The sequence below is a fragment of the Cyrtonyx montezumae genome, unplaced genomic scaffold, assembly GCF_038088225.1.
Source record: "Cyrtonyx montezumae isolate F1298 unplaced genomic scaffold, pur_monq_1.0 scaffold_1, whole genome shotgun sequence".
Classification (NCBI taxonomy): Eukaryota; Metazoa; Chordata; class Aves; order Galliformes; family Odontophoridae; genus Cyrtonyx; species Cyrtonyx montezumae.
This window is the reverse complement of record NW_027071825.1, coordinates 23,746,599-23,765,438: the sequence shown is the minus strand read 5'-3', so window position 1 is coordinate 23,765,438 and position 18,840 is coordinate 23,746,599. Positions and strand designations below refer to the sequence as shown.

Below are 18,840 nucleotides of genomic sequence, written 5' to 3'. Positions count from 1 at the left end.
AGCAAATAAATACTGACTCTGTTTGAGAGTGTCTTATTGGAGAGTGACATGAAGTGAGGAGCCCAGAAAAAGGGTTTGAGTGCAAGCTGGGCTGTTGTATAGGTTAAACAAATGGCTGGTGAATGAAGAGCAGTCTTAAAGTCAGAAAAGCTGGAACAACTCTGCCTGATAGGCAGGTTGCCATAGCCCTATAAAACCAGAGCCACACTGCTTTTCTGACTTCTTTAGATGGCCCTCTGGAACTTCAGAATGAAAATGCAGAACTGACAACTTCATTTTATTGAACAAGGAAGAAAAAAAAACAGGCAATGAAATGTTCAACAACAGGAATCCCTCTGGTTTCTCAGGCAGCCATGATGATGGTCAGTTAGTCCTGGCAGACCCAACCCAGGTGCTGGAAGGCTGAATACACGCCCGTGCCCACCAGCCCAATGAGTGCAGCCGAACCAAGGGCCCCTCTCCTTCGATTTTTTGGCTCTGGAAAAGGACATGCCTCGTCAGTTCAACTGCAGCTTTCTCACCCAGGCTATTCCCAGCAATGCAGGGCAGCTTCCACCTTCCCAGCACTACCTTGAGTTAGTACGAGTGTGTTTAGCTTTCACAAACCACGAGCTCGCCTTCAGGAAGGAAGGCTGGGACACTGCTGTGCACGTGTCAGACCCAAGTGGAGTGCAAAGTCAAGATACCCCAGATGATTCACCCCCCAGAGTGTGGTTTGTTTCAAGTTACGTGGGAAGTAGTGGCCTAAAATACTTGGATTCAGTTAAGTTCCTTCCCCTTGCACAGGGAACGTGTGCACAGAAGTCAAAAATACCATCAAAGATTATTCCATCCTGAAAATGAAAGAGGGAGCAGGACCTAGAGATTAATCCAGGCACAACAGCAGCTTCCAGCTTGTGCCGTGCAGCTGCCCTCTGTCTGTCCTATAAAGCAGTGCTCTTACTAACAGCAGGAAAAGAGCCCAGAGACCACAGTAGGAGGCTTTAGTTTCCAAGCAACTTCTGTTGTACAGACCCACCTCCTGTGTAGTATCCGTGGGCATACAGGATTCTCCCAAGGATCCAGGCAACGCCGAGCCCTGAGGAGAGCCGCTGCAAAGAAAGGGGAAGCATCAAAGCTGTGGACACTTGCTGCTTGCACCTGCTGAGCTGTTAGAGCTGCCCTGCTTCAAGGAGCGACCACAAACTACAGTGTGGGTCCTGACCCAGCGAGGACAACTAGGAGCCAGCCTGGGAGAGGCGTGGGGCTGATGGTGAAGGCCACAGTCAGTCGGACTGGAATCATTTTCGTGACACTTGTGGTGCTATGCTGCAGAGCCTCCCAAGCCCTGCTTCACAGCTGCAGGCAGGTGTATGTCTGCAACACCTGCAGCAGGGAGATTTCCACATAGACTCTTAATTTAGAGCTTGATGCACTGCAACTTTGGTTTGCCAGGTTTGTTCAATGCTGCTTCCTTCTCTTTCTGAAAAGGAGCCTTCAAGCAGAACCTGATTTGTCTGCTGGTGGTGAAGAAAAGCTGCTGGTTTTAGTCTCTCCCACATGCCTGCCTCCTCAGAAGTATCCTACGTCTTTTATTTTGAAACAATCCAGGCCTTTTTTTCCATCCTCCACACACCTCCTCTGGTGGTGAAAGTGGGTGGAAAGATCAACATGTTCCCCAGTTATTCTTATCAGACAAACTCTTCTTTAAGGTGTGCATTTAAAAGGAGGTGAAAGGTTCCCACCCTTTTATAAAACAGCTGCTGAATACTCCTGCAGGCTTGACAGAGGCAGGTAGGATTGTGTGGGCACTCCCCACCTGCACACTGGAGAATGTGGATGCTTCAGTTTGTCTCACAAGGCATGCTCAGGGGAAGGAAAGCAGCTTACTGGCTGAAGCATCAGTGGTGAAACTACTTGTGGTTCCACTGCATTTTCAGAAGAGACACAGCTGTGGAATGAGATGGGGCTAGGGAAACAGCCTGGCTGCCTCCAGCGGGGTGAGCCTGGCTTCTTGCTTGCCCTGAGTCATGTTCAGCTGTGTGGACCTGTACACCACCATCACTTACCGGGTGGTAGATTCCACCAGTGGCTAAGAAGAACAGGAAGGGAGGGTAAACTTCCAGTCTGAAAATAAGACAGAACGTTATATTTGTCTTCAAGCAGCCTGTTAAGAGAATGTCTGAAATGCAGAGTTGCAAACATCCCCTGCCAGGGTCTTTGATAGGCCCGGCTGTTAGTCTCCATGCCCAAGAAAGCTGTGCTCAGTGATGAGGCCAGAGGCTGAACCGCAGCACGCACAGACATCAGCTCTGTTCCCATCCGCTCCTTCCCCTCTGTGCTTTGACCCACTGCTAAACACAGCCTGCCACCAGCTAACCCCGGAGCTGTTCCTCCCAGCAGCCCAGCTTGTGTTAGCTGGGTGAGCCCAGCCCTCTCCCTGAGGAGACTGGGGCAGTACAGACCCACACGTGGTACTCACGTGTTCTGGTGTGCACGCTGGATGCAGTTGAAGATTTTCCCGTTCTCAGCATCCGTGCTATACATGGTTGGATACTGCCAAAGAAAGCCAAGAGCAGAGCGTGAGTGACCGAGGTGCATGCACTGCAGCACCTTTCCCCAGGGAGTGCAGTGCTGTGGCAAGTTAGAGCCCGACTCCCTGCCCACAGCTGCTTGTGTACCACTGAGATCTCTTTGCTCCCAACCCTGTCTGCCTCCTCTGCAGGGAGAAACAGGCTGTGTGGTTTCTTGCTCATCGTTGTTTCTCGGCTCAGTGCCGTGCACCTTATCTGGCAAACCCTGACTTCTGCCATGTGTCTGCTCCAGTTTGGAGAGCTGGAATGCCAGCTCTGTCCTTCCCACACTCACATTGTGAGGCAGGAAGGGTCAGCAGGTCATCCAAAAATAAACAAGGTGTCACCACTCATATCTGCAGCAGTGCAGCTAAGGAAGGCAAGGGCTGTGTGCCCTTCTGGGTCAGGGAGGGGAAGAAGAAGGAAGATTGGCGTGGGCAGGCTGAAGCTCCACTGCAGACAGGCTGTGACATCCCAGGGCCCTCTGCTGGAGACTGATAAGAGGGACTCACCTCCACGTTGTACTTCTTGCGGGCCTTTCCCACGTTCACAGCAAGATGCATCACCAAGACAAAGCTGGCAGCCCCTGTCAGGATTACGTAGCCATACTCTTTGGAGAGAACAGCCATCTTGGTGCTGTGAGAAAAAGACAGCCCATTACTATTTCAGGGTTGGACTGGAGCTCAACACTTGCTGAAATGTGTGTGGGTACGTGCACGGGCCTAAGAATTGCTGAGAGTTATCCCAGCATGAGAACTGGCTAAAGGAAAGGATTACCTTTGGGTATCTGCAGGGTATTAAGAAACACAAACCACAGGCAGGGTTCCCTGCTTAAGTCCAGTCAGGTAAGCCTTAGAATCACTAAGTGTGAGTGGGCAGTGGCAGATGTCTCTAGTGTGGCTTAGAGATCCCTACAGAGCCCATCAGCTCTGTCTGTCTGACCACATCCCATGACGCCCCTGTCCTCACTAACACACCAAATGCTCCTCCTTTCCTGCAGTCTGGTCCTCCCCCTGCTTCAAATCAAGGAGTTGTGGTGATTGCTGCTGCCTACCTCATCCTGTGCACAAGATGCAGGCAGGACCTGCTCTCGGGACTGACTCCACAGTCAGACTGAAGACCAGGTCAGCAAATATAATCACGTCACTGTGCAAAGTGACATAAAGCCCTCGTTCAACTCCAGCTTGAGTAGCACAGCCAGTTCTTGTCCCACCACCCCAAAAAGCTCACAGCCAAACTAGGAATGGCCAGGCATGCTGTGAGAACGAGAGAGAGGTTGGAAATTAAACCCTAAAGAAGCCTGCTTCAGTGATGTAGCGAGGCCTTGGTGTCTCTGGCACTGTCCCAGCAGCACAATCTGTCAGCACAGGGGAAGAACATGACACACTGAGGAAGCAGTGCAGCCAGCCCTCCTATTGCAACAGCACTGCTCGCAGAGGATCAATCCTCAGGGAACAAAGGTTTTTACCCCTTAATTGCAAAGAGATTATTACTGCTGGAGTGAGAATTACTTCAGGCTCTGTCCACGTGCAGGTTGGTACAGAATTATTAATAAGAACGCTGGAAACCCTAAAGTAGTCAAAAAATATCAGCTGCTCCCACATGTGACAGAGGTGAGACGGCATGTGGAAGGTGTGGGTCGTTCCCACCTGGCAGAGCAGGTCAGTGGTTTTATTTTCCCCCTGACATCCCACGCTCGTCCTTGCCCTCAGCAGCAAGGACAAAGCCTTTTGTCTTTATTCATAAAGCTGTAATCTGGGGGAGGATGTATCTTTTATGTCGGTAGCAAAAAGTACCATTCAGCTGCAGGAAGCATCGAGCCAGGTGTTATAAAGCTGCTACCTGTACTGCTAATCTAAAGCCACACAGCAAACCTTTGCTCTGGTAACCTGGAGTTAAAGCAAATCAAAGTCATTGTGCCTTTCCTGCCGGCACTCCTTGTGGCTGCTCCCTGATGCTTTTGCAGCTCAGCAACCTTTGTCCACAGCCGCAAGGACTTTGCTGACAAGCGCTGCTGCCCTGCACAAGCCTCCACTTGCATCTTCCATGCAGCAGTGTCTTGGGCCGGACCCACACAGTCAAGGGACACCGGAGCATGACACAGCACGGGCTGAGGGCTGCAAAAGCGCTCCCAGCAACAATTCTTCCCAAGTTCGCTGTGTACAGAATCACAGAACGGTTTGGGTTGGACCTTTAAGATCACCTACTTCCACCCCCCTGCTACAGGCAGGGACACCTCCCACCAGAACACGCTGCTCACAGCCCCGTCCAACCTGGCCTGGAATGCTTCAGTGCCTTCTCACAGTAAAGAATTTCTACGTCAGATCTAGTCTAAATCTGCCTCTGAATCTGCCGTCTACCAGTTCAAAGCCGTTTCCCCCTGTCCCGTTGCGTCGGGCCCTCATAAAAAGTCCCTCCCCAGCTTTCCTGGAGGCACCCAAACCCTACAGTCACACATAATCAACTCTAATCCTCGCTGTTATCAATCAGCAGACTGATGAAGCCTGCTCGGGTTCCGATCGCACACCAGCCCAGCCTTCCCCCCCACCCCCAGACCGCAGAGCCCTTTGTCCCGCCTTGAGCGGGGGAGCTCCGCCGCACGGGCTCTACTCTCCCCCCACCAAACTCCCGCAGGCCCCGCCGTGCCCCGAAGCGGCCCCCCCGGCCCACACTCACCGCAGCCTGCGGCGCGGAGCAGCCCGGGACACCGCGGGGCGGAGTGGGGCCGGGCCGGCTGTGGCCGCGCCCCCGGGCGGGGCACCCCGCTCCGGCATGGGGGTGGGGGTTAGCTCTGTGCTGCTTCAGTTTAATGGCTGTAAGACGGTGTATTAATTTAGGCCGTGCTTGCTAAAATCCTGCTTTCCCCCCTTTCCCCCCCCCCCCATCAGATCCAGCTGGTTTCGGATGAGAAGCCAGTGCTTCACACGTGGAGCGCTGCACTTGTTCGTGTAAGCGGATACTGCCGCTGGCAGTTACCTGTGCTAGTGATCTGAAGGATCTTATTTACACCTCCCTTTGTTCTGCCCTGAACGTGCAGCCCTGGGACTTTGGGACGGAAACAAAAGCCATCTCCAAGAACGCTTGGACTGTGTGTAAGAGGTATTTCTTACATCCCAAATAAATCCACTTTTAGCGTCACGAGCTCAGGTGTGTAAGTGCTCACAGACCAGCGGAGGTACAGGGGGACGGGCGGTGTCTTTTGCTGTGTGGGGCAGAGAGGAGAAGACAGCAGTGAGATTATCTTCTCTTGTGGTTTTATTTGTCACTTCAAAAAAAAAAAAAGAGAAAAGCATATAAAGCGGGGCATAAGTTTGGGAAATCACTCAGAAGGGCCTTTGTAGGGCTGACCCTAAGTGACTGCATCTTCCTCCTCCTCTTCCTCCTCCTCCTTTGAGCTGCGGATTTGGTAGATGACGGCACAGATGCCAGCCAGCCAGGCCACCACAGTGCCAGCAAAGAAGATGCAGAAGCCAATGAAACACAGAAAGATGTAGTCCTGCTTGTGCAGGTGGGTCTGGCAGCTGGCGTGCAGCTGTACCTCTGCTGCAGGCATCCTGAAGGCACGAAGGGCTTCTGGCGTGTGGCAGGTGATGTTATCAGCATCTGCAGAGGAGAAAAGCAAAAGCAAGAGCCTCGTGTCTGTCTCTGACAGGCCACTACAGACACACGATACTGCAGCAGCAACAAAAGAGCAGATGGAGAAAAGGCAGGACACTCAGAGAAGAGCTTTCCCAGAGCACATCTCCCCTGAGCCACATCACGCTCCTCATTCTTGGCACTGTGGGCACTGTGGACTCACAGGCACAGAGACACCTCCCGAGGTGTTCTGTACCTCCCTTACTGTCCTGAGGATGTGAGCAGGTGTAACTGAGGGTGGAGGGTGCATGCTTTGTGCAACACCAGACGATGGGATGCACAGCCACAATGAGCTCAAGGAAAAGAGATTAGAGGGGCCCTGTCCACTGCACATGGGAACAGAATGGGGAGAAGAGGGGTTCTGCTCACACAGCCCTCACCTGGAAAATGAACACTGCTCTCTGTCATCCAGGTGATGAAGTCCAAAAAGGAACAGCTGCAGTGCCACAGGTTGTCAGAGAGCCCCAGAAGCCTCAGGTAGGGCAGGTCCTGGACGGTGCTGGCGTCCAGGAATGTTAAACCGGTTCGGCTCACGTCCAGGTGCCTCAGCCAGGTGTTGTTGGCGAAAGCATCCTTCTCGATCACTACAAGGTTGGGATTGTCTGAGATCTTCAGCACCACCAGGCTGGGGAGCTGCGAGAAGGTGCTGAAGGTGACCTGTGTCAGATTGTTGAAGCTGAGGTCCAGGTAGACGAGCTTGACCACTCCGACAAATGTGAAATCCAGGTCATCCCCCAAGAGGTTCTTCTGGCAGTCCAGGTACACCAGGTCAGCCAAGAAGCTCAGTTCCACAGCTGGCAGGTACGAGACGTTGTTGGCTGCCAGGATCAGCTGCCTCGTGTCCAGCGGGATGGCGGAGGGGAACTCTTGCAGCTGTCGCCCCGTGCAGTTCACCTCCAGATACCCACAGCTGCACCCGCTCGGGCAGCCCACGTCCCCCACTGCCATCCCCAAAAGAAACACGAGGCTCAGCGGCTTCCATGTGCCCACACAGGTCGACATGCCCAGCTGCTCCCGGGGCGCTGAGGAGACAGATGTCTACTGGGACATGCTCTACCTCGCCGACTCGCTGGCGGGCTGGAAGCTGAGCCCCTCGTTAGGGCACTGTGCCACCACCAACAGCCGGGCAACGGCTCTGTGGCCGACCTTGGTGTTTTCGAACCGCCAGCTTCGCTCTCAATCCCGCTCACGCCTTCCCCACAGCGAGCACTTCCCGCCACTCCCCTCAGCGCCTCAGATGGCCCCGCCCCTAACGGCCGCCAGGAGGCAGAGCATGAGGAAAAGTCCCGCCCCCACCCGCCAGCGCTGCCGCTGATAGGCCAGCGCTGCCGCTGGTAGGCCAACGCCGCCGCTGATAGGCCAGCGCCGCTGCTGATAGGCCAGCGCGGCGCGCCCGCCAGATTGAAGCGGCGCGCGGAGCGGCGGTTGGAGCTGGGATGGAGGTGCTGACGTTTCCCCGCTACAGCCCCGATGATATAATCTCTTACCTCCGCAGCCACGTCCTGGTGGGAGCCGAAGCCCGCAACCTCACCAAGGCCGACCTGTTCGCCACTCTCAAGGTGCGTGAGGGGCCGCTGTGGGCCGCGTGACCATAAAGCGACGCGTGAATGCGGCAGTACTGTAACTAGGGCCTGAGCTGCGAGTAGCTTTTGCTGCTTTGTGCGTTAGAAGGCGCCGCTCCGGAGCGAAGTGCTGATTTGTATCCTTTCCTCCCTCAGCCTGAAGTCTTGCACATGATCTTCATAAGAATCCTGCAGAAAGTCTACGGGATCCGCCTGGAGCACTTCTACATGGTACGTGCATTGCAGCAGGGATAATGTAACGCAAAATGAAAGCAGAACTGTGCTTTCCAAACAAAGCACTGAAGGATCTCCCTTGTCTCACCACACTAGAAGATGGCAGGTGGAGCTTAAGAAGGCTCAGTGATTGCAGAGAACTTGGTGTACAGTACCTTGTACGTGTGAGGTTTGGGTTTTGGTTTGTGTTGTGCTCCTTGTGGGTCCATTCCAAGCAAAGGCACTCCATGAGCTGTAGTCTGTTGCTGAGGCTTTGTTTGTGTGTGAGAAGCTGATTTGGGCATCCTTCCTTGTCTGAAAGCTAGCTGCACCTAGCTGAAGACATGTATAGCAGTGAATACTGGCTTTGTGCGCGTAGCTTCTGGGCATTTATTTTTTAAAATTATTATTGATTTGTTTTCATGGTGAGGAGAATGCCTCCTCTCCTACAGAAGCAAGAGGAGCTCACATAGACTGTAAGAGTAAAGTCTATGTGGAGAGCCTCCCCCTCCTATGAATCCTTCTCTGGTATGCTGAAGGTGCCAGAAGAATGTGTAAGGCATAGTGGGGCAGCATGAGCTGATGAAGGGGGGCCTTATTGAGGGCTGTCAAATCTCAGGGCCTTGGGGAAAAAAAAACTAAACAACTGAAAAACATATGGTCTTCCTGGGAATGTGGCTTTGACCATGGCTGGATGAGGGTCTCTTAGAAGGACCTTTAGACTGGGTTAGAGGAGAAGTAAATGGTGCTATTAATGTTGGTTGCTTCTACTCTGTTAATTGAAAGGAAAGCAATGGGAGGTGCAGTTGGTGGCCTAGGTTAACTGGTACCTTGTTGATTAGCACTTCATTTATCTTCTGCTAATCAGGGATGGATTCCTGAAAGTGAGAATTAAAAATAATCTACTAATTAACTTGATGACATTGTTCTGCCTCTAATTTGTGTTTACCATAGCTGGGGAGACTATCCTTGTCTAATTCAATGGTCTTACACTGGGGGAGCAGACCTCTGTCTTCTCCCATAAATGATTATGTATTGGTTCTCTTTACTTTTCAGATGCCAGTCAACGTTGATATAGTGTATCCACAGATATATGAAGGCTTTCTTCCCGTCTGTAATCTCCTTATTCATATGTAAGTACAAGATTGCCCTTGTAAATGGAATCTTTATAGAGAATTGTTAGAATTAGTGGGGCTCTGGTGGTTGGCAGTTCCACTGCTTGTTGGCTATGAGCAAAGCAAAATCTTCAGGTGAATAGGAGACAGCAGTGTGGCAATAGAGTTTAATTCCCAGCAGGCAAAATATGTTAGCTTAACTGTATGTAGCCTCCTGTGGGGAGGATAATTTTATTTTTATTTAGGAGAAAAAAAACCCAAACAATGCAAAACTACACAAACTCTAATACTTTAACGGATTGAAGCACCCAGCAGAAGGATCTTGGGTACTTGTGTGAGTTCTGCTTAGATGTGTCTGTTGAAGTGATGTGAGCATTAGACTTGAAGCTTTGTTTTTGTTTTTAATGGGTTCATCTACTCCCTCAGTTAAGTGAAGGAATCTCTTAATCTGATGTAGAGAGTATTCTCTTTAAAGACAACCTAAGAGATGCTGTAAGAATCCAGGTTCTTAATGCTGCTGTGCTCACGTAGTCCTGCTCTGTGCGTTGAGGGGACGTTATCTGGTTTCAGTCTGAGTCTGTAGTGCAAAAACTGAGTAGTGATCACTGAAGATGAGGTTACGTTCTGTTTCTTTGCAGGGAACGTTTCCTTCCGGTGTGCCGGATCAACGACTTTCAGATTGCTGATATTATAAATCCAAGTAAGCAAATGCACTGGAAGTGTTGTGTTTCCTGGGCTGGGGACATTGCTTGCTATCTAGGCTCTCCTGGCCATGTGATCTGTCCCTGGTCAGGTGATCTGTCCCTGGCCATCAGCTACTCATCTGACCCTAAAGATGGTCTTTAGACAAGGTGGTTTTAATGAGTAGTTCCCCACCTTCCTCCTTTTGTAGGCTGGCCCAGTGAGGCTGTGTGTTATTAATCTTTCTATTAGGTGTCTTTTTTTAATTTGTTAAATAGCATAGGATTGCTGAGACCTTGTAAGCTCATAGCTGCTTCTCTTGCAGCCTCTGAAATATTTACAAGGTAGACAGGGAAACTGCTAATGTGTATTCTCTCTTGGAATTTGTCTCTCCTCTGAATGATGCTTTGCCCAGCTTTCTCAAAGCAATTCCAACGTGTGCAGAGACTGAAGTAGTGATGGTTTGTAACTTCCATTTCAGAGGCAAAGAGGACAGCTCGCTTCTTGAGTGGCATTCTCAACTTTGTACATTTCAGAGAATGCCGACGCGAGGCCTACTTGGAGTTGCAGCTCAACTATGTAAGCCTGGGTGCCATGTTACTCCACGTGCTTAAGTATACTTAATGTTAAGCTACGATTGGGAACGTAGAGGTTGTGTTTTTTCAACAGCATCCTAAAGTAACGTGAGAATCTTAAGTATAGCCGAGCAATAAAAGCAATACCTGTTTGCTAAAAGTTCTTGTGCAGCCACATTACACATCAAGCAAACACAACTTGTGTAAGTGGCTCCATGTGGAACTTTGCAATGCCCTTAGGGAGACATGTCAGTTCAGAAGAGTGAGTGGCTGGCCTTGTTGGCATTGTAAAGGTTTCTGCTTGGTACCATGGCTGAGTTACTGCTTAAGCTGTCAGCTGAATTTTTTTCCCAGTAACTTATTTGATAGTTCAGCCTTGTAAGTGAAGGTTTGACACCTCCAATTGTTTTGAGGAAATAGAGATGTAGTGACTGTTGGGCTGAAGCTAGAACTGCAGGTGGTTTCTCTTCTGAATATCTCAGTAGTTCAGAGATCACGCGTGTCATGTGAAATGATGAGCAGGGGTCTCACAGAGCTCAGGAGAAACTCCTAAAATAAAAAATTCTGACTGTTTAACTTGCAGAAATCTGCTATGGAGAAACATCAACAACTGGAGACAGCAAATCAGGAGTTGGAAACGAAGCTGGAGAAACTAAAGTGAGTACAAGGACTGAAGGTCGCAGGATTTTTCTATCTGATATAGACTAAAAGAAACTTTTATCTGTAAGGGATGTGATTGTGTTCAGTAATGTGTTTTCCTTGTGAGGCTGTACTGTTATGGGTGGCAGAATTTAAGTGTGTGGATGCAATAGATCAAGACACTGATGGATCTTTGTTAATGGGAATGAAATTCATAGCCTGCTTTCCTTTATTTTTCTTTCAGCTCACTAGCTTCTCCATTACGAGCCCTCACCACGTGCACCCACATGTATTATTACTTCCTTTTCAAAGGAGAAAAACTTCTCTATGCTTGGATCGGCTCCTTTAGGAATCTTTAATTTGAGCAGGCTTGACTTCTTCTTTGGCCCTTGTCTAACTTAGCTGCTGGGAAATAAGCCAGCAAGTATAGAGATGTTTTGGTTGTGCAGCACTCAGCTGTAGAAATAGTTCTGATGGTGTTAGGCTGGAAATGTTGCTGATAGGAAATAAAAATGTGGCTTTGGGGCTGTGTAGTTGCTTTGAGAAGATACTCTGGTTTGTATATTGGAGGGACTAAAGTGAAACTCGATGCTGTGGTTTGTTCTTAGTGATCTGTCTTATTGCTTATATAGCTCTAGGAAGTTAATCTTAATGGATGGGTAAAGTTGCTTTCCTCAGTTATTTGACACATTTGCCCGGTTCTGTTTCAGGTAATTTAGTCCTACGGCCTATGCCTTTGCACCATTAAGTTTTGTTTTGCTTGTAGGTGATAGATTGGAAGATGGCTAGCTCCCAAGATTGCTTTCAAAACAGAAAGCTTCTTTGCCAATAACTGCTCTCAGTATGTGCAAGGCAGGAGGTTCTCTAACTAGCTATAGTTCTATCTCAGTACAGACTTCCTCTGGCACATAGTAATATTATACAGATTTCATAAGTCCAAGCAACAAAATTGGTGGATGTATTCTTTTCATGTCCTTTTTTATTTAACATTATTAAATGTGCAGTCCTATCTTAAGCCTGTACCACCTATTTCTGAAATAGTTCTTAAGATGATCTTTTGCCTACAAAGCTTTATAGGCCAAAGGAAGTGAGCTGTATGAATTTGAGTGTTTTGACTTGATCCATGATGTTGCTGGCTGTAAACCCCTAGGAGAAAGGGACTGTTTCACCTGCTGTACTCTGCTGAGCTGACTATAATGATGCTGAAACTGTCTGTCTTTATTTTTTTGCTTAGCACTGTTCCAGTGGAACAGCAAGCAGAGTTCAAGCAACTGTCAGATGACATTCAAGAACTGGAGCAACTTCTAAGCCATGATTATCGTCGGAAAACAGTATGATCTCTTTGTGTATTTCCCAGCAATGGCAACTTGTCCTTAAGATCTCTTAGGTAACCTCTTCCAACTGCGTTGGAGGTGGAGGAGAAAAGTGTGGTTAGGTTTATTTTTTTTCCTTTTGATGTTACTTACTTTATTTATGGCAGAGACGTGGCTTAATGTTGACTGTGGGCTTGACTTTGGTATTCTGGGGGCCTTGTGTTAGTGCAATTAGACTGCAATTTTGTATTCTGGTTGTGGTGCTCCAAAGACACCACCAGTGAGACCTTTCATACATGTCTAATAGAAGGATGAAGGATGCTGTAGTTGTAGTGATGCTTATTTCAAGGTTTTTATTTTCTTTGTCTCCTTAGGCAGCACTGCAGGAAGTGATTTCACAAAAGAAGTCAGATATTACAGAGAGGACCCGAAAACTGGTAAGTAACCTCTGTAGGCTGTAGCTTATTAATTCAACTAATAGATGATCTTTGTAAGGTTAGGTTATTCTTGGAGCTAGATAATGTGATTACTAGTTGCGGGTTTGTTCTTCTTTTAAGAACTGTTTCTCATTCATTTCATGGGAAGTGCATTGCTCATTTAGAGCATCACAGCTGACTTTGAAACTCTGCAGTGACTGCCTGAGTCCTCCTAGGTGAGGAGCTCTGGAGGAGAGAGCTGCTTACCATGTGCATTAGCTGGCAGGTGTTCTGTGAAGCACTAGGTTAAATACTGTTCTTACATCTTGGTGCTGTACCAATATTGGAGTGTGTTCAAGGAGCAAAGTTAATTGTTTTGACTGGAAATAGTGATGATGGTCAGATGAATTTTTTAATGGACTTCCTAATGAGGAATGACTTAGAAGATGTCTAGTTGTTAGAATGTGCAAACCATGTTTCACAATTCCTCTTTACAAGTGGCACCATAAATGATCAGAAGTGCTTTTGTTTTTGTAACTAGAATGAACTTAAAGTGACAATAGCGACTTTGAAAGAAGAACAAGAGCAGCTGAAATCAAAAATCGTGGAGAGTCCAGAGGAACTGAAGAATTATAAGGAACTCATGAAAGAGACTGTGAAGAAACTCAAGAAATCCAAGGTGAGATTTTTTTTCCCTTCACGTGAGGAGGTATTAAATTAAAAGTGCATTTTACTGAGCTTCCATTGTCTTTAACTTGTTTCTGAGTAACTTATACTTAAAGATCATCTATTTCCACACTCTCCTGTGCCACAGGCAGGGACAACTTCCATTAGACCAGGTTGTTCAAATACTACCAAGAAGGCAATGGGCATAAATCAATATACACAATCCAATGTTCACAGTATCTGCTGAACTCTCCTATTAATAATTTTTCTCTTTAAAGCAAGAGGTCATTGAGAAATATGAAGGTTATCGAGACCTGGTTGAAGTTCTGCCATCATGCCAATTGGAGGTGCAGTTATATCAGAAGAAGATGGAAAGACAGGCAGCAAATGTGGAAAGACTGGCCAGTGTATTATCAGAGGTTTGTAATACCTAAATTAAACCTGGTTAGGGAGAACTTTAATGTCAGTCCAAGTCAAGTGATGGTTGGTAAACACCTGCTCTCTTTTATCTGCCCACAAAAGAAAGATTTGGATAAGTTAAAAACCCTATTATGAAAACAGCAGTAAAACAGCTGCTGCTTTGCTGTGTGTCACTAATGTACTGTTGACCACTTTTAATGGTCACAGGCTTTGTTGCCATAGATACCTGACCTAAAATTGTTGTCTTGGGGTTGATAGTAGGAAATGATGGAAGAGGAATGAAGCAAGATCTGTTTTCTTCTGCACACAGAACTGAAACTAGAGCAGAAAACTGTTACTTCAGTATTACTTCATCTCTCAAGTATTTATTGATGTTATGAAGTTAAACTGCTGCTGAAATGCTGGTCACAGAGTACCTTGCTAGTTACTACTAAACTGTGAGAAGGCAGTTAGGAACATTTAGGAAATAAGCATGTAGACTTTTGAGGTATTAGTATGACATGTTCATAAGAGCATAGCCTAAGAGCTATAGCAGAACTCGCAGTAGCTTCTAACAGTGATACAAATAACAGCTTGTGCATTCAAATGTATTTCTAATTAGATAAACTGGGATATAGTGAGGAGAGCTGGTCAGCTATCCGATCTTTAAAAAGCTGGAAGACTATTCTGATCTTAAGGAACTTCTAATTTGATATATCATTCTGATTATTTTCCCCACTTTAATTTATTTCAATGCTTTCTATACACTGTAGGTGAGGAATCTGGAAGACCAGCTTGAGAGTGCTCAAATAGAGCTGAAAAAAGGGAAGACGGATGAAATGTCCTTAAAGAGACTAGTCACTGCAAAACATGAGAGGCTGTCTACAGCTGAAATAAGGATAAAAAAGAAGCGTGAGGATGTTGAGCAATATAAGCACACTGTATTTGAGTAAGGCTGAGCTGATGTTTCTGCGTGATGCTGCTTTATGTCTTCGTTATGTGCTACCAGTGTTCATGCCTGGTACAAACACGTAGCTTAGCACTAAGAGGGAAATGAGTGATGTGGGATAGCTTGGTATGAAGACCAGTAGTGCTGCAGGCAGGGACTTGGGGTCTCAAATCAATAATTGCAATGTGACTTGACAGCGATTCTTTTATTGGATCACTAATTTAATTTATAATGCTTATTCTTGATTCTTTTATCTTCTTAAAGAGAATGTCACATTGGGATAATTTTCTAACTTATCAGACTTCAACAAAGCCCCATTTGCCTTTCATGAATTTTTCATAATTTCCCTTGCCACTTTTGCTCATTATCAAAGATGTTCAAGACCCATGGGGAAATGGGGCTCGTCTCTCAGAGGAGCATTATCCTGACATGATGCTTCTAAAACAAAAGGAAAAGTGTCATTTGATCAAAGCCTCTTAGCCCATCTTCCTTTCTACTGTATGCTAAAGGCAAGTTGCAGAGCAGTGTTTACAGCACAGCAGTCACTTCTGCAGTAGCAAAGTGTGGCATTGTAAGGTCGTGGCTTCCCTGATGCTCAGTGTGCTGAACTGAGAAAGCTCATTATATAATGCTTTTGTATACTGAGAAGCAAAGGGATATGGGAAGTTGTTGGCTGGGGTAGCTTAAATAAGGTGAAAGAAAGCTTTTTTTCATATTGCTGAGAGTGGAGTCTAAGTCTGTCATGTTGAAAGGCAGCAGGATTCCTTGGCATCCTTTGCTCTTCATGTAGGGCATTGTATCAGCTAAAGGGAGATTGGAAGGAAAAGTAGCTTTTAATTAAAGAATGAAAATAATAGTCTAATGCTCCTCAGTAGTAGATGTTGCTGCCAATTTATCTGTTTCTAATATGCTAGGTATTTCCCTTGAGTATTTAAATTAGATGCTTTGATAAGAAAGAAAGGGTGGTAGCCTTGATTTGAAAACAAGAGTTTTCACTGGTGAATAAGAAAATGTGTCCTCGCTGTTCCCCTGAGGTAGAAAGATATGAGTATGCTCTCAAAGTTTGAGTGATTTCAGCCCAGTCTTCAGAGAAAGCAGCTGCTGCAGTTCCAACTGTAATTATTGTGCAAATGCTTGGTATAAAGTGTTAAGTGTTTTCTGCAGCTCTCCTGTTCCCACAGTAACACTGCTGATTACATGGCAGCTTACAGCTGGAGCTAGCTAAATTTACCTGCAAGCTTGGGAGAACTGTGAAATAATATTCACAGATGGTTGGAACATGGGGATCTGAAGCTCAGGAGAATGTGACTTCTGATTGTGCAGAAACACCAAATGCAACTGTATTGCTTTCAGCCTCCTACAGTGGGTCCCAGGTCCAGGCTCTCTACCCACATCTATACTACAAAGGCTTAAAGATGAAGCCTGCAGATAGCTGGATATTGCAACTGGGTCAGTTCAATTGGAGTCATAGCAGTTGTTTTGCTTCACAGCAACTGAAGGGCTTCAGTGGATTCCTGTAACTCAAGTTTTCATTCTTTTTTTTTTTTGTACCTTTGCTGTTGCAGATGATCAGACAAATGTCCAAATCTCCTAATTGTGCTTTCAGAGCAAGTAAACTCTTCACAGGATTGTCTATAGAAACTGCACTTCTCGTGCTCATAAAGTGCTGGTTTGGCTTATGGGGTTAAGTTTATTCTGGAATTAGTTGAGTAGTGCACTACTCATCTCTTTTCTCTCTCCTTCAGGTATTTTAACAGAGTTCAGGAGAAGAGGGGTGCTGTATATGATAAAGTGACAGCAATTCAGAAGGAAATCCAGCAGACAAGGTTCAAAATCCAGCAGCTGAATGAGAACGCAGAAAAGGAAGAAATGAAAGCTAAAGTGAGTTGTGTAGGGTTTATTTCTTTCTTCTGAAGAAAATCTGTTTGGTACTCTGAAAAATGATATTCAGCTTGGTCTATGTGGATAAAATCCTTCTTGTGAGCCTTAAAAGCAAGCTGAGCAGGTGTTGGTTTGAATGGATACTGGGGGAGAGAGCCCTTGTGGTTCTGCTGCAGTGCTGGGGTTTGTTTGTGATATGTCTGCATGCTATATGTGGTATGTGGACGAAATGGACTTTGCAAATGTGGGAAGAGATACTGAAAGGAAGTACTTTAAGAGCTGAAACTGAACTTGTCTTTCCATGCCTGTCTGTGGCAGATAATGTTATGCCTGTGCTGGGAGGACAGCTGTAGGGGCAGAGGTCTTGGTGATACTGCTCCATTCTGAGTTACTCTGCACTGGTGTGAATATTGTGACAATCTGTTGTGTGCACCAGAGTTATACAACAGATGGTAATACTGGGGTTTTGCTTGTGGCTGCTCTTGGTCTTAGTCTGTTCTGTACCTTCCCTGTATCCTGTATGCCAAAGAAGCAATAACTTTGAAGTTGCATGAGGCCACTCTCATTTATGGTTTATGCTCTATAAGCGTTTATCTTTTCTGATGGAGTTGTGTGTGGTGTTTTTTCTGTTTCGTTTTACCTTCCTAGGAAATATACCAAAACCTGAAGGCTGGATTGGAGAAGCGTCACGATTCTCTCATAAAGACAGCCAAGAATTATGCAGCCTCAAGAGAAGATAAAATTGCTGAACTGCAGAAGGGACTGCTTAGAGTTCAGAGTCCCGGAAGTAGTTTTTAGACCTGCTTTCACTTGTGTTCTGCTTCTGTTTTCCTTCAGATACCAACTCAGCAACTTGTGCTTTGTGTGAGATGGAGAATTATTCCAGGCAAAAAAACAACTTTGTCAAAAACTGTGACAGAACGTATTTGACTTTCTAGACAGACTGTAGTGTCCTTAGCATGCTGTTGGGGGTGAAGAAATACTGTTTAGGCTGTCTGTATTGTTTTGGCCAGTACCTGGTTTTAGCAGTAATAATCTGAGTCTTGCCAACACCAAGTTGTTTGGCATTTAGACAAAATTCTGCTTTTCTAGAGACACTTTGCAGATTTTAATCTTGGATGACCTGGTGCTTTGAGCTGGCCTGGATGGCTATTACTGCCTTATCTTCAACTCTGCATCCAATATTCTACTTCTATGACTGAAGTAGAATTAAATCCTGGTGGAGCATCTGTGTAAATACCAACTTTCCTAGCCACAGCTGTTATACCCTTAAGTACAGTAGTGTTAACTAGCTGCTAGAACTCGTTTCTACTCTGGGTGGTATGGGATCCTCATCTGTGCTTGGGTTTTTAGTCCTCTTACAAAAAAAAAACCCACACAAACCCCCAAACTCGATGAATATCTGGAGTTTAACTTGTGATGGTGCTTAGTTTGCTGCAGTGCTTTGGGAATGCTTTTCAATTGTCTCAAGAGATGTTATTTTATAAAATAGGTGACATGAGGATATTTAACCCTGTTTCTCTCTTATGCTTTTTGTCTTCCCCGCTCTCTCATCTGACTCTTTGAAATGTTCCAAGTGGAAAATAAAGCTTGATTGTACATTTGTAGGAATGTGTACCACTGAAGTTTTCCCTCATGAAGAGGAGAGGATTCGAGGTTGTACACGGAGCCCAGGACAAGTCCTGTTTACTCAGTGCAGCCCATGCACACCAGAAGATTGGACACACATGTTTTACCAGGCTGTGTATAAGCCTGTGTAGCTCAGATTAGGAATGTGTGGGGCCAAGTAACTGCTAGATTCTGGTTCCTGCTCTCAGAGGTTTTCTGAGAACAGCTGTTGAGTAAAAATAAAAGGCTGCAATTCACGGTGAAGTGAAACTGCTGGTTTCCAGGGACAGGTTTCTGTCTTTCCAGTAGGCTCTTGTGCCTGCAGAGGGGATTGTCTAGTTGTACCCAAAATACCTATAAGCAAAACATAACCAAAGCTACACTTTACCCAGAGATAAGTGATTCCCAGCTGTGAAGCTACCTGCCTTTCAAGAGCTAAAACTCATCTTGAGCCATACAGCAAGGCACTGGGGGGGAGTTCTAGCGTGACCTGAATAGCAGTGCAGGAAGAATGGCTTTGCTAAGGCACTAGAGCTCCATTTCCCTCAAGAGGGCAGTGCCATTCAAAATCTTCTTTTACGCTTGTTTCTTTTAGCAGTACATCTGTCTAAATGCCTATAACCTTCTGCCAAGGC

At 46.5% G+C, this 18,840-nt stretch overlaps 3 protein-coding genes across 3 annotated transcripts; 1 reads left to right on the top strand and 2 right to left on the bottom strand.

The window, feature by feature from the left end:
- Nucleotides 1-250: 250 nt before the first annotated feature.
- MGST3 (microsomal glutathione S-transferase 3) lies at nt 251-5,281 on the bottom strand. The gene is made up of 6 exons (XM_065744484.1): nt 5,229-5,281; nt 3,065-3,188; nt 2,462-2,535; nt 2,049-2,106; nt 1,019-1,091; nt 251-477 (listed from the first exon to the last, which is right to left on the bottom strand). The coding sequence occupies exons 2-6, from the start codon at nt 3,179-3,181 to the stop codon at nt 368-370; spliced, it is 432 nt and encodes a 143-aa protein (XP_065600556.1). The 5' UTR covers nt 3,182-3,188; nt 5,229-5,281; the 3' UTR covers nt 251-367.
- A 620-nt stretch (nt 5,282-5,901) lies between these two features.
- LRRC52 (leucine rich repeat containing 52) lies at nt 5,902-7,190 on the bottom strand. The gene is made up of 2 exons (XM_065746927.1): nt 6,569-7,190; nt 5,902-6,155 (listed from the first exon to the last, which is right to left on the bottom strand). Exons 1-2 carry the CDS (start codon nt 7,188-7,190, stop codon nt 5,902-5,904), a joined length of 876 nt encoding a protein of 291 aa, XP_065602999.1.
- A 419-nt stretch (nt 7,191-7,609) lies between these two features.
- NUF2 (NUF2 component of NDC80 kinetochore complex) lies at nt 7,610-17,506 on the top strand. The gene is made up of 13 exons (XM_065746717.1): nt 7,610-7,747; nt 7,907-7,981; nt 9,020-9,096; nt 9,717-9,778; nt 10,241-10,338; nt 10,918-10,991; nt 12,208-12,304; nt 12,661-12,723; nt 13,244-13,381; nt 13,647-13,787; nt 14,541-14,716; nt 16,462-16,597; nt 17,246-17,506. Exons 1-13 carry the CDS (start codon nt 7,625-7,627, stop codon nt 17,393-17,395), a joined length of 1,410 nt encoding a protein of 469 aa, XP_065602789.1. The 5' UTR covers nt 7,610-7,624; the 3' UTR covers nt 17,396-17,506.
- Nucleotides 17,507-18,840: the final 1,334 nt, after the last annotated feature.

What these genes read in the sequence shown, in the direction of transcription:
- MGST3 (XM_065744484.1), bottom strand. Translation starts at nt 3,181, where the DNA reads ATGGCTGTTCTCTCCAAAGAGTATGGCTACGTAATCCTGACAGGGGCT. An exon ending in CAGCGTGCACACCAGAACAC is followed by an intron (nt 2,107 to 2,461) that starts GTGAGTACCACG and finishes TCTTATTTTCAG; the next exon opens with ACTGGAAGTTTACCCTCCCT. An exon ending in CTGGTGGAATCTACCACCCG is followed by an intron (nt 1,092 to 2,048) that starts GTAAGTGATGGT and finishes CTTTCTTTGCAG; the next exon opens with CGGCTCTCCTCAGGGCTCGG.
- LRRC52 (XM_065746927.1), bottom strand. Translation starts at nt 7,190, where the DNA reads ATGTCGACCTGTGTGGGCACATGGAAGCCGCTGAGCCTCGTGTTTCTT. An exon ending in GAGCAGTGTTCATTTTCCAG is followed by an intron (nt 6,156 to 6,568) that starts GTGAGGGCTGTG and finishes TCTCCTCTGCAG; the next exon opens with ATGCTGATAACATCACCTGC.
- NUF2 (XM_065746717.1), top strand. Translation starts at nt 7,625, where the DNA reads ATGGAGGTGCTGACGTTTCCCCGCTACAGCCCCGATGATATAATCTCT. An exon ending in ACCTGTTCGCCACTCTCAAG is followed by an intron (nt 7,748 to 7,906) that starts GTGCGTGAGGGG and finishes TTCCTCCCTCAG; the next exon opens with CCTGAAGTCTTGCACATGAT. An exon ending in TGGCCAGTGTATTATCAGAG is followed by an intron (nt 13,788 to 14,540) that starts GTTTGTAATACC and finishes TATACACTGTAG; the next exon opens with GTGAGGAATCTGGAAGACCA.